Below are 15,117 nucleotides of genomic sequence, written 5' to 3'. Positions count from 1 at the left end.
ATACTTAGTTTACTGCTGTCAAGAAAAGGCTTGAGGTTTGCTTTAATATGACAAATGTGACAGAACTCTTTTTAAAAAGAAGAGATTTACGTGTTGTGTAATACTTTCAGCTATGATGGTTTTTAAATAGTAGTAGTTTTGATTCTTAGAAACATCATTTGATTTCCATGCCTTTTAAGACATAAAGCAAAACATTTTTTTCTAAAACCTCTGTCTCTCACTAATAAAAAACCCACAAATGTTCAAAACATAACAGTTTTTATTTTTTGTAAACTAAACAGTTCTATACCAATTTGAAACTGTGTTTCTCCGGTGTGTCTTTTTTATTTTCAGATTTCTAAGTTAAAACGATAAAGACAGGTTCAGGTAAAAAGATGTAGATTATGGATTTTCTTCTTTTCTATCTGTACTGGAATTATACAAAGTGTCAAATAGTATATAAAAAAGAATTGTTGCAGATGGAATTCTGTAAGTGGAATATTAACATTGTACAGTAGCTGTGATTTAACAATGTTATACTGCACTAGTTCTGTCACTGCTGCAGGACAGCAACAGAGAGCACATTCTCATGCTGAAGTCGTCTATAGCTGTGGCAGCTGTCATCAGCCTGTTTCTCACTGATTTTTATTGTGTTTAGAACTTCATTGGTTATGTCTGCCCATTCGCTGTACAGGAGTGTGCAAAAGGAGATATAAAACAACAAAGCTTTCCTCTTGCGATTACTAAAGAAGCTAAAACAGTACTATTGTGTAGGGGTGTCCTGACAAAAGTGTCTTTTTACCTAATATGGCTATTCCTTAAGGAGAATTGTGTAATAATTAAAGCTGCATCCTTTTTCTCACATGCTCTGACACACAAATATTGTGTTGTGAAGTTCCTAATTTCTCAGGGGAGTTCTTTCTTATTTCTCATTTGGATGGTAATCCAGTGTCAAAAAGAGGATCTCAATGCTGTCTCTTTAAAACTCTTTTAAAGTCTCTTTATTGTGAAATCTTAAGTGGCAAAAGAGATCACAATAAGGCTTCAGAGTCACTCGCTGCTGTAGACTTAACGGCGACTAGCATGTACAGATCCTTGCATAGTTTTCACATTTTGTTGCTTTTAAGATTGCAGTCATAATTTGAAGAAGTAATTAATATTTGTTATGTACACAACCTTGCTGTGGCAAAAAATGAGTTGGTCATTAAAAAAGTGGAAGGCACCCAGACACTGCTTAGAGCAGGCTATCCCTCAAAACTGAGCAGCCAGATAAGGAAACTGGCTTGGGATGCTACTGTGAGGAAAACAGTGACTTGAAAGGGTTAAATGCTAAGTGTTACATCTGACACAAACCCAACATAGTGCATCACTCAGTCAACACCATCCCAACTGTTAAGCATGGTGGTGGCAGCATTATATTATAGCGTGACTTCTGATAAGCATGGACTGGAAAGCCTTTTAAGACCAATGGGGACATAAGCAAAGCAAGAAACCTGCTTCAGATCAACAACAGGGATAATAAAAGACCTTTTGACAATGCAAAGATCCATAACACAAGGTCAAAGATACACCCGAGTGGCTTAAAAGAAAAAAACGAATGTCCTTTTGTGACTCCGTCAAAATCCTGATTTGATTTCTGTTGAGAATCTGTAGAAGGACTTGACAGCTGTTGTCCGTAAGTCACCCTCAAACAACTTGAGAGAGCTTGAGCAAATCAGCCAAGAAAAATGGGGCACACATTGTATCAAGCAAGTGTGCAAAGTTGGTAGATACCCCAAAAGATCTGCAGCTGTAACTACTGCTAAATTTATACCGTAGATCTAAATACTTAATCAATTAACCTATTAATTTCTTTCTCTCTTTAATTTTTCGAAAGAATTAGAATTCTTCAATTTGAGCATTTAGTATGAGCAAAATATTTTTTTCAATAAATATGCGTCCCATTGAGTACTTTTTTAAGGCACTGTATTTTTCAGAACTGTTCAACACACAAATTCAGATTTCACTGAATTCCATGTTGGATTATTAAATATGATTGGGTCAAGTTCAAGTGACATACAAATCACCTGACAGTAGGCTAAAGTATCTTGTGATTGTTATTTTTACTAAAACTATCTGTATTGAATAAGTATTTTTTATAAAATTCTGCTTTACCCTAATACCCTAATTGTTTTGCTTCTATTGACATTGATCTTGAATGAATCTGATGTTTACAGTATAGTGAATAAGCTTTAAATCTGAATACAGATCCACAAGTACACAATATAATCCCTTTTACAAACTGCTAGGTCTTTACACACTAACCATAACCCTATTGTGTGGGTTGTAAAACAAGTTTACCTTTTAAAAAAATGATTGATACTTGAACTGCACACATTTGAACAAGCTGGATGTTTGATAAAGTTTTAAATCAGAGATGTTCTGGTAGGGGTAAATCACTATTAGACCATGCATATCCGAGTTAATATTATTCTGAATGGATTATAGTAAAGCATTCAGTATAGCTAATTTAGCATTATCCACATAGAACTAGATTGTATTTTGCCACTGATGACAATGCTGACTTCAGGCAGAAATGTTTCAGGCTACCTGTAGCAAGGGCTTATAAGGCCTGAGTAGTGACCTCCTTTGAGATCCAAATGAAATTAATGCAGCAATGTTTTCATGCTGGATTTATTTTCCAACAACACATTTAGTATGGAAATTATTGTCTATTACAAAGGAAACCCAAACATCAGTTTTATGAAAGGCATAAAGAAGGTGTTTACTTTCCAGCCCCATTCCCTGCTGGTTTTAGCCTAGTTTCTGTTGAGTCATAAGAAAGCCATCTGCTACAGCATGGTAATAGCACACCTGGGACAAAGTGCTCTGCTAACTGGATTAGATGGACTGCCTCCCACAAAATGTTTACTAGCAACAAAAATTAGTTTCGAGCTATGCAATGCATGCTGAATTTACGGCACCTTATTAAAAGACTTCTTTAATTTTTGTGGTACTGGTAAGTAAACTGAAAGATTTATATCATTCAGGATATGTTTTTTATTTTGCTTTTAGCTGTAGTAGAAACAATTGTAAACACTCCCACATCACTGCGTATTCTTTTTGCCAGTCCTGAGGGGGGTGTCTTTTTATGGAAAGATTTAATGTCATATCTCTCATTTACAGGAGCAAACAGTCTTCTTATAGTTTTCTTCTTCTTGTGTTTTTGTAATGCTTAAGTAATGCTTTAGACATCATTATTATTTTTAAATTATTTTCTGTTCAAGTACATTTAAGGGATTTTATGCTACCACCACTTAAATTGCAAATATGAGTCACATGAGTATTTTTTTGTCCACACAGTACTAAAATTTTACAATACATGTTAATCTGAACGTGCTTCATTTGTAAGGCAGTAAATGAGTTAATTTGTTTGTATGTTTACTGAATGTTCTAAGCAGATAAGGTACAACGCAAAACAAGCAAAATGAGGTTTCCCTGTGTCTGTTGATGTGAAAGGTTTTAAAGATAATACCCTATTTAACCATCACAAGGAGAGATAGGGTGGATATATCTCTCCCCTAATTTTTCTGGTTTAAAACTTGCCAGGTTCTGATTTCTCCAAATTTGTGACCTGAATTACTTTTGACTTCCAGCAAAATTAAAAACATCTCTGCATGTGAGGTTAATTGTGTTTGAATCCAGGTTTCTAAAGATGAAAGGGCCAGACTCCATGGCTGTTCACCCAGACATTATTTATTCTGTGTGGGTAATTTTAAATGAAATTGGAAGTAACATATGACAGAGACCATTATGCATTAGCATGTCAATAAATGCAGTGAAAATCAATATAGTTACTGACACAGTAGCTATTCATAACTATTTCAACATCTCTCATCAGTGTTTGATATCTTAAAATGTGAGTTTGTAAAGGAAAACTGTTGTTTTTGTCAGTTGGCATCATTTTTCTTTATATTACAAAACCGAATATAACTGTGTGTACTGTTATGACAGAAACTTGGCAATCCAATTTCACTTTTTAAATTTTATTCAATGGGGCAAAATGATACTGTTTAACATTTTAGTTTTCACCATTCTTTTAGTAATATGATTCATACTTTATACAGCACCCCCACTGCATGTATTACTCTATAGAGTTGTATAATTATCTCATTTGCATTCGCTAGAGGCACTGGCTATGGGAATCTGTTGTCAACTTTACTGTTTGCTTGTCCACTCAAAATGACAGCCTGTGAGTCTAGTAGACAACATACCAGTATTTCTCCTATTGATATACAGTGAACAAATACAATTTTGTTTTAAGCTGGTGACATTCTATTGTTTCTTTCAGATATTTCTTCCTCAGCCCCTCACATATTTGATAGTTTTAGTAGACTGTCAGAATGTGCCCTCATACATTTTATACACTGTGCCTGGACTGACTTCTTTTTTATTGTGTATTTCTTACTCAGTCACTACCAACATCCAGCAAATCTGTGAATAGAATACATTTGTAGTGCCCAAGAAATCAAAGCAGATTTAATTAGAAAGGGATCAGTTTGCCTTGCATTCAATGACACATATATTTATAACAAAAATGATTATACTTCTTTGGAATATTTTTAAATCTTCCATGATTCCAACCCGGTATTTTGAAGGGATAAACTGTATCATATGTACTGTAGTTTAGTTCAAAGGTCTTGTTCTCTACAAAATACATTTGATACTGTACATTACTAATATAATACATATGTTTCTGGATTGGCTGCAGCACAAAATGTAACTGATTTTACAGAAGGACCAGAAATTCTTCATAAAATAATTGTCTACTAATTTGCAAGGGAGTAAATAATTTAACAGCCTTGCATTTCCCAAAAGCTTATGGTGGCTTGGCTGTACCTAATGATAATATTGACATTGTAATTTCCAGTTGAGAACTTTCAAGGTTGGATCCAGATTCATTAATTTGTTCACTCTCAATTGAAGCATTAAAAGCATTAAGTCTCCAATATCTTTTTTTCATGTCCCTAAGTGTCCATTATGAATGGACACTGTTCTAGCGGAGTCATCGGAAACTTGGAAAAAGCCTCTATCTCACCAATACTAGGGATTTCACAAGCTGATAGCAACCTACTTTTATGTCCATTCAACCAGTTGGGAATTTTACTGCAAATATCTGACTGAAATACCTTGCTCAAAGATACTGTTGTACCACAGCAATCTTGTTCTCCATCATGCTAAAGCCTAATTTCTGTACTACATTATCTGCTATATCCCAGCTCTGCAACTTTATTTTAGAGTGTTTTACAACCAAGATTAACAGCATCACATTCTCTCCACCACGCTTTATCCTGCAACACCACTTCTCTGCATGCCTGTTTTTTCTCGTTCTCCTCTTTCTTGCTCTTCTCAACTTGACACTGTATACCTTAGTAAATTGGTATTGTATATTAAACCCACTAGCTCTCTTCTAGATCCCATTGCTGTGGTTTTATTTCAATGCTGTTTTCCAGCCCCTTGCTCTACCATCCCTGATATAATAATGAGTCCTTGAGCACTAAAGTGGTACCAACACACTTTAAAATGGCTCCAGTTAAGATTAAGGTCACTATTTGCCATATACAATTTCTTGTATTAGGAATTTGTCTTTTCACATATCCCAACTTGCTCTCCATGAGAGACACAGACAGGGAGAGAAGCTTGGGGTCAGAGCGCAGGGTCAGCCATTTATATGGTGCCCCTGGAGCAGGTGGGGTTAAGGGCCCTGCTCAGGGTCCCAACGGGGTAGGATTCCTCTGCCGGCTGCGGGATACGAACTGGCAACCTTCCAGCCAGAGGCACAGATCCTTAGCCGCAGAGCCACTGCGCCATTAGGCACAGTTATCCCTGTGCCTAAAAAAAACAAACATGACTCTGGACCTTCTAAACAATTATTGTCCTATATCTAACTTGGAATGCAATTGAACAATCGCCTCTTGCAAATTAACTCTTCCAATCTGGTTTCAGACAATTACACAACACAGAAACTGCCCTTGTTACAGTTACTAATAATCTTCTTATGGCAGCTGATTCTTGTATCTATCCTTTCTCCTAGACTTAAGGGCTACTTTTAACAAACACTCGTCTTGACACTGTGTTTGGAGTTTCTGACATTACTCTTAAATAGTTCAACTCTTATTGATTTCCGACACTTTTCACAGTTTCTCTTGGAGGTTTGAGTTTTGAAGTTGGGTTAGTTAAGTTTGGTATTTCACAAGGCAAGGTACTGGACCCCTCTGCTATTCAGCTATTCTGCTATTTACCCATTTGGTCAGATATTAAAATCATGCTCAAATTATCATTTATATGCTGATAATACTTGAATCTATGACCATACTAAATCTGACACTGAAGTAGCTGTTCCTGCACTCTTCAATTCCATCTCTGATATAAAAACCTGGATGACTCAAAATGTCTTTCATTTAAACTACAACAAGACTGAAGTCATACTTCTTGGCACCTCCTATCAACTATGTAAAGCCAATGCAGTAACCCTACCTGTGGGTGGCGCTGTACTTGAATTTCATTTAATTTTGAAGACTTTAGGGGTGACATTTGATCCTGGCTTGACTTTTGACCTCCATATTGCAGAATATTGTAAAATCATCAGAAATATTGACAGACTTCATCCTCTCTTGTTTTCAACTGTAGCCAAAAAGCTGGTCAACACATTTGTCTTTTCTATTATTGATGAGTGCAATGCCCTACACGCTGGGGTATCTAAATCTATGTATCATAAAGGATATCAGAGAATCACCTACCATGAGTGCATTAAAATTTGGACTAAAAACCTTTCACAGAAAGGCTTTTCTTTGATCAGTGTCCGTTTCTGCTCCATTTTGTAATGACCATGTATCTTGTTCTGCTCTTTTTTGTGTTTCTTATATGGTTATTTTGTAATTTGCTGTTCTTATATCTGTTTTCTGTTAACTGTTTTAACATGTACTGTAATGTGGTTTGACATGCTACTTTTAAAGTCACTATATAAAATAAAATGTATTATTATAATATCAAATCTCATGCAAATAACACTCCAGGAACTAAACCCATGGCTCCAGGGAGGCAGGACTGCAGTGCTAACCACTGCACCATCGTATCACCCTATTCCAAATATATTTGATAATATATTAATTCATACAGATGATTTAATACTTCAGATGAGCTAATTGTAGACCTTGTGTAGTGTAGGCCTGCTGGTTATATAATTCAAGCTAAAGCCACTGGTGTTAAACTGTTTTTGCAAGAAAATTGACCTGTCAGTTAACTGTCCAGGTACTAACAGTTTCATTTTACACTTACAAAAAAAGTTTGTAATGTTTCGTGCAGAAAGCATTCTCAGGTTGTGAACTCGTATTAAAAATTAACACACTCCATTATTTAGGTTATGTTTTTTTCTCCACAATAACAGTACTCATAATTAAAAATAACACTGAGGATTTGTATTGCTAAAAGATTAAAATGCTTTAATCTGCTGTAGAGCTGGAATTTTATTTATTTCAAATGTTTCTTTAAATGCATGTTGCATTCATAAGAGCAGCTTAGCGTCTGCATGTTTCAGAGTCAGGGTGTGCTGAGTTATATTTCTCGCTCTCATTCATGTTTACAGTCTTAATTGACAGCACTGGCTGATTAGACTTAATTAATGGAGTTTTCATTGTATGGATGAGGGTTTCCTTGACAAAATCCTAGCCAGGCAAGTGGACTGTGAGTTCCTGAACGTTATTGATGGCATTGATCTGGAACAAGCTAATAATTAAAATCAAATAGATTGGAATTAAAGGGAATTAGAAGTGGACTTCAGTGTTCACTGAAAAGGAAGTGCATTAATTGACATAAACTGTAATTAAAGACTTAATTTATATTTTTTCCTTCTTTTCAATCAGGTTTCTGGTCTGTCACCTGGCGAAAATCAGCCGCCGGGTCAAATACTTGCGCCTGCTGTCAGATGGGGGCAGACCCCCATTAACCAGTCCACCCCCTGGGAGACAGACGAACCCCCAGCTAAACAGATGAGGGACAACGACAACACAGGTACTTCATCTCTCAACAAAAGTATAACTTCAATAAAGTCTTGCACGTTTATTATGAAAACCTTTTTCCATTAAAAATGTCATGTCCAGATGAAATACTTGGATCGGATAACTAAAGACAAAATACTAAAGGACGAGATGGGCCGAATGTTGTAATTTCATTTGTTATCCTTTTTGTTCTTTTTAAATTATAGCACATAGGAAATGTTTTTATTTTCTTTTATTGATCGAGAGCTATTTCAATAGTGCTTTCTGTCTGGAAATGCTTTATATAACTCTTTAAAGGTACAATATATTTTTCTATATTTCTGAAATTCCTTCAGTAGAATTGCCCTTAAGAGACCTCTCGCCTTCCTGTTATGTTCAATTGATCACTTTTTTGAAGAGTTTTTCTATTTGTATGAGTGAAGATAATACAGTAGGAGATTAAGGGTCTCATTCACGAACGTTTTTTTATCCGTAAATTTGCAGCTAACCTTATACTTTTTATTACCAAACATATTTTTAATCTTTTCTCAAAGTATCAAAAATGCAAGTGATCTACAGTGTCTTCAAAATACAACCATTAAATTTGTTTTCATAGCAGTGAAAGTATTTTCTAATAAACCAGCAAATTAATGACATTGCATTTACCCCAATACTCCATGTGCATACGACGGAAATGGTGAATTGAATCAATTTTTTGCCAGCAGAATCAAAACAAAACACTATGAACTTTATATAAAAAGACACAAGATAACTTCAGCTTCACAACAATGTATTTAGCAACCATGGAAAACGAGATATAGCAACAAAATATTTTTTGTTAGACTAGTTATCTGTCATGGCAGTTCCAAGAACCTCCAAAGTCCATTCATAATTGATCAATTCTCCAGCAATATACAATCACAAAAGCAAATATTTCCCAAAATACATAAAACCAATTGCCCCTACCTTGTAAAACAACAAAAAATCAGTTCACCTATGCTTGCATGCGATCAGTACATGCACAGCTGAACATTTTAAAACTAATCTCTTAAGTGGTTGACCAAACAAAGGGTCCTTACATTTTCAAATCAACCACCTATGGAAGAGTTGATCTAATAGGTAGACATGGCTATCATTCAGTGAATTCTGACCATTCAGAGACTTAGAGGAGGTGCTTAGGTTTCCTTTGCGTTTATCATCCTTTTTTTTTTGCTTTTTTTTATTTTTGCCTGTCAATCAAGTGAAAATCTCAAAGGCACCAGTCAGTTTTGTCATACACACCAGGAGTGTTCATGAAAATGTACAAACACATGACCTAAACATCATATTAGCCTCTTGCACACGTCCTATATTCAATGCAATAATAATAATGGATGTTTAAAATTCTATTCATTTTTTATTATTTGTTAATTTTTTGGCGAGGCAAGAAAATGATTCTAGGTCCTGTAAAAAAAAATCCATGCAGATTTTTATATTTATTTTTTCCAATATAGTAGACATCCAGTTTATTGGAGAAAGCATGGATTGAGAAATGTACATACTAGGTGTGCTACAACTTGGAAAGATGACATTTCTGTGTACTGTGTACTAAGCAAGACATATAAAAAAATTGTAAGGTTTATAGTTTATGTCCAAGGGGTTCCCTTGAAGTCTACTCCCTAACCAGGCCTTTACTGCATACAGTATACTTTCCATGATAATTCAAGATTATTAAAGGGTACACATTCCAGGAGGACATGGACTTTAGGTTCCATTTGGGGGTGGGTTTAAGATGTAAGGTGCAATATTTTGCAAACGAGGCCCTAAGGGATACATTTAATCATGTGGGGAAAAATTGAAGACAAGGTCTCCCAGCCTAATTTATGGTCTTTCTCTAAAACAATTGGAAACGTTCAGGGAGTATTCTGTGACCAGGACCTGATTTTTAAAATAGTAAGACGGACTAACTGGCAGTGACATTGCTTTTCAGTAGATAAAAAGTCCTGTTTGCTCAGCGTAAATCAAAGTTGACTACAGTGTATTGGTTGCGTCAACAACTAGGAGTGAGCATATGTTTAGAGAGAGGTAGAGCTCTGGACAGAAGGAACTCAGTTGTCCCTTGGGCTGCAATTCTGGCTCATCTGCGTTAAAGGCTTTTTTGTATTTGGTGCTGTTCTGACACTTGTTTTTTTTTTCTTTGTTGCTCAAATGCTTCTTTTTCTTACCCTCCACTTGGTTGTGGCTTCCCCTCTATCTGTTCCCTTGGGGCTCTGTATGTAGGGATCCCTGCTGTGCGAGTTTTGTTGTGGTTGAATGCGCTATACAGCGGGACATCATTAGCATTGTGTTGTACAGGGCACGGCTCCTCCTGCAACATTCCACTCACGTTAACAAAGTGGGACCGCATTCAGAGCTCGCTGTTGTGGTGAAACGTTTATTCCTGCATATTGCTGCATACTAATGATCTTGCTGTTGTGAAATGCAGCCAGCCATAACCATGCCAATCGAGAACTGCTTTAAGAAAATGCTGTAAAGGCTGTTTGTAGGCGGATTTCAAATTGCTGATTTAAAAAATATATATTTTTGATATTGAAAAATGAGCTCATAGCAGTCCAGGTTACATTGTAAGATCAGTGCACCACAGTGAGCACATCTGTCATACACATTGGAATTCAAGTTTTTATAGAACTCCTAATATGAAGTAAACCAGGTAATACTAATTGTATTTTCTTCCCTTCTTACCACAAGAGTCGCTGATAGTTATTATCTCAGAAATCCTCAGTTGTGGTCAGAAAACCATTCATTTTTCCTAAAGGAGTCGAAGAAACTTCAAGCACCTGATGGCTTTGCTATACTGACTTTCTAACCTCAGTTTTTTTACCAGGCAGAGGAATGGTACTCTGCTCTTATCAGTTCTTTGGTCTGGGTGTGTCAGCCTTGCCTTTCATTAGGCCTGGGCCAAACATAGTTGTAGTTCAGGTGGGCAGCTGTGTTAGCATGCGTAGACTGCAAAGGAACATGTAATAGGTTTATTCCATGCTGAAAAAAAGAAGAAAGAAAACACGTTTTGGCCATGGAGCCTTCTACAGGTGTGAGGATAAAGTTGTATTTCATATTTAATTTAATAGGTTCTTACTCATTCACATAGCTTAAGTATTTTACTAAATAGGGTCAGCAAAAGCAATTATTTGTTTTAATATTCAAATAGTATTGTCACAAACACAAATATTCTAAAAAGTAAATACATCTTAGATATATGTAAAAATCTAAATATACTGATTTAATGATTCCTATATACTTAAAGTATAATCAAGAGCAAATGTCTAATAATTAGTCTGAATCTATACTGTAATTATACTGATTGAACCCCAGAAGTGCTATAATTCTGAAATGGTACAAGAGATAAGTACAAAAATACCTAGAAATAAAAGAAGACATCCTGTGCTTTTGGTGATATTCATCTTTTCATCTTTTCATCTCAGATCTGAATTGCTTGAGTATATAGCAAAAATTGCAACTTTGACGTCACAGTCCTGATACTTACATTGACCTCCTTATGTCCCAAGATTTGCAATTACCACCTGCTGCTTTATAAGGAAAACAAGTGAGCAGCAGAATTAAAAAAAACTATTAATCTGATCCACAGAAATTAGACCTGGAAATAAATATTACCTGTATGATAAAAATGTGTCAATGCAAGCATAACTAACCCTCATGTATATATAATTATTGTTTACATTCCAGAATAAAATGTTTCAATTGTTGGAAATCATTTCCGTTTCATATAATTCTTCAACCTTTGTTTTTAAAACAAAAAGGATTTTTAGGTAAAATGACAAGGGGTCTGAGTGTTCAGGGACATATGAGCCAGAATGGTAGTCGAGTACTTCTATGGGCAAAGGCGGCGACAGTGGCTATTTAAAAAGTAAACAGCTTTCTGTCTAGCTCCTCATAGTAGGTGGTTCCTGATCAGTGGCAAGCTTGGAAGGATGTGGTTCATATTGGGTTGGCACACTCTTGCTGAAGGAGGGCTGGTACTGTTGGTACCTGCTCTGGTTAACCATGCAGCCTTGAAGTCCGCATTCCAAAGAGCCGGTGGCTTGTAGAGGTCTGCTTTCAAAGGGAAAGATGTGTTTCATCAAATTTCCCTTTAAGGCAGCCACTGACTGGGCATTGCACTATGCATTAAGGTTGCTCAGGAAGGCTCCAAGTTCAGTGATACTAGAAATGACATAGTAAGCAGTAACATTTCTGCAACCCTGGCTGAGTAGCATCCCCAAACAGTTCCAGATGGGCTACAGATTCATAAAGACATTGGATTTCTGGTTTAATGAGTTTCAGAGGTACATTCACCTGCTTTAGTTGCTCTTGTTCAGTATCATCTTGAGATGAGAGTTCTGCCATAAAGTGGCTGGAGGCTGAAGCCTCTCTTCCCGATCTGAAATGTCAGCCACGAGGAATGATTTGTGGCAACGGGACATAGGAGACCTTGCTTTGGCAAGTTGTTCTCGGTTGTTAGACACATGGACAGGTCATCTTCCACAGCAGCTTGTACAACATGAGCAAAGCAGGTTTCATGCTTTGAGGGAGTTAAATCAAGTGTGATTACTTTCGAAACGGTACAGTCATCCTCATATTCAGTGTGATTGTCACACATGCACACCACCTCAAAAGCAGGAAGATCAAAGGCTTTTTCCAGTTTTGTCAGTGATAATATGGAGGATTTTGTCATGAATTCTGAATTTAATTGAAAATTTCTTCAAATATTATCGCGTGATGTCCCCTAAATCTCTTGCAGATTATTGTATATGTTCCAGTTAAAAATGAAATGGCCTGTTAATGCCATTGGAGAGATTACTGTACATTTGGCATGATCACCAAAGAATTGCAGTGACATATTCACTTGTTACAGAATATAACAGGTTGAAAAGACACCTCTACAGTATATACAGTACTGCAGATATAGACACACGGTTGACACTGTTTTACAGCTGGGAATAAATAAATATGTAAATATTATTTTACTATTGCCTTGTTCATTTATTCATACCCATGTTTAAATAGAAACAAACAACCTGACAACAAAGTACTGTAATTTCATGTTTTTTTCTGCTTTAATGTTTTTAACAAAGTTATATTTTAATATTTATATTATTTCACAGCGAAAAGTCACACATTCCAGCTAGAATTATGTTCCAGAACACACAAGGGTCACTTAAGTGCATAAAAACTGACGCTTGTAGCAGATTTATTTGTCTTAAAAATGGATTTCCATCATTCCTACATAAATATGGATACTTGCTTGTCAAGTACATCTATGAATACAATGGATCTTGCTTTATACGTCATAGGAAGTGGTACCAGTTTGTATACCAATCAGTCACAGTGCCATTGTAGTTTGTATTATAATAATACAAGACAGACAGAAGACATCACTCCAACTAAATGACACAGGAAGCCTCTACTTCCTGCTTTTTAAACAATCATTTGACCAGTTGTCTTGAGGAGCTGGTCAGGTGACTGAGAACAGCAGCTCATTACCCCAGAGGTTTCTGGGGAATGTGTTCCTGACAAGGTTGGGCTTTCATGCTTTCATGGTTACTGAAATAGAAAATGTAAATACTATTTGAATTACTTCCTCAAATGAAATCTAATTGAAATAGACCACTGTTAAGAAATGACTGGTGTAAGTTTTATTCTTAACAACGTGGGACGATCATTTAGTTTTCATCGTCTTTCATTATTATCACATATTTATCAACTGACTTTAGATTTTGCTCATGAACTCTTGAACAACAGCAGAAGGTGTAGCTAGTGTTGATAAATTAATAAGGACAAGTTTTCTCTTCTATTCAATTCAGGGTAATTAAGCTGTTGTAATGTTATTCAGATGTTAAATATTTAAATTCTATTTAAACTTTTAAAATAGTTTAATCCATAGCTTTATACTAGGTTCTCCAATTAAGTTTTTAAAGAACATCTGCTTGCTTTGATTTGTATTCAAATGTTTCAATTACTTAAAATGTCATTTGATTATTTTTATTAAAAAAAAACTTATTTTACGGGTTTTCAGTTATGTTTTAACCAATACTTATTTTTATCCTAACCACATTTAATCTCATATCTGTCAGCAGCTTGTTGCACAGTGACACAGTGGGGAGGACAATCAGGAAACTAACAGAATTACTCTGTCCTCTGCAACATGAATTGATCACTACTGTACGCTCATAGGGTGAGAAAAGGATCCAGTTCCACAGTGATCAGAGAGCACTCATTGATCATCTGTGCTCCTGGCTAACACTTAGTTTAGTAGGAAGGAAGACTGATTTTGGATAAAATTATGAATTACATAATTAAACAAAAACATACTGAACAAGGAAGGTGTTTAAGAGAACTTGCCTAGCTGCATTTAATACCCCATTTTATGATGGTTTAATCTTTTTGCAAGGATTTAGAGTGTGCAGTTCCTGTTTATTTGACCAAAATAGTTTAAAGCCCATATTAAAAAACATGTTCAGACTAACAATCCTTGTTGTATTATGATATATAATTCATATTGTTTTCTAAAAGAGAAGAAGGACAGCCTGCTGAAAAGTGTTGATTTGTAAAAATGGGGGAAAAGAAAGTTTCAGTAATATCTCCATTAACTAAACACATCAACAAAAAAAAGATCAATTTCCTGATCCTGCTACGATACCTTGTTTTTTTTGTAGTCATGGCGTAGTAGATGTTTTTGCCATAAGCTATAACCCCATGTACTGTATATGCAGTATATATATATATTTCACATAGAGGAAATCCCTGTCCAACCCTTGGTGTTAATGTCATCCATAATCTTTTTGCTCGTGTTTATTCTGAAGCATACAAAAATGCTGGTGTGACTCTGAAGGCCACTTTTGGCTTCTGTGCATCATTCTCTCCATTTTCTGTACCTGAGACATCCATAAACAGTCAAGGGTGTGTGTCAAGGGATTTTTACAATTACGATTATGTATTACAAGTACATACAAGTCACCTGAGCTACTTGAGTTACTTGTATATGTTACTTTTACAAACAAAAACAAAAAAGAGAAAATAGATTCCAGGCACCAGATATCATGCGCTATAAAATTTTCATTAATTAATAACAAAGTGGTCATTTTAG

The 15,117-nt window shown here is 35.7% G+C and overlaps 1 protein-coding gene across 2 annotated transcripts in view; it reads left to right on the top strand.

Moving 5' to 3' along the window:
* LOC102687199 (kelch-like protein 29) overlaps positions 1 to 15,117 on the top strand; it is a 230,933-nt gene that overhangs the window by 135,641 nt on the left and 80,175 nt on the right. For both annotated transcript variants that reach the window (XM_015351946.2, XM_015351952.2), the window contains exon 4: positions 7,881 to 8,028. In XM_015351946.2, the coding sequence (XP_015207432.1) occupies positions 7,881 to 8,028 (148 nt within the window). The remainder of the gene's footprint in view (positions 1 to 7,880; positions 8,029 to 15,117) is intronic.

This window comes from Lepisosteus oculatus, chromosome 2, assembly GCF_040954835.1.
Source record: "Lepisosteus oculatus isolate fLepOcu1 chromosome 2, fLepOcu1.hap2, whole genome shotgun sequence".
Lineage (NCBI taxonomy): Eukaryota > Metazoa > Chordata > Actinopteri > Semionotiformes > Lepisosteidae > Lepisosteus > Lepisosteus oculatus.
Note: the sequence above shows the minus strand (reverse complement) of the source record. Positions and strands in the feature narration are given on the sequence as shown.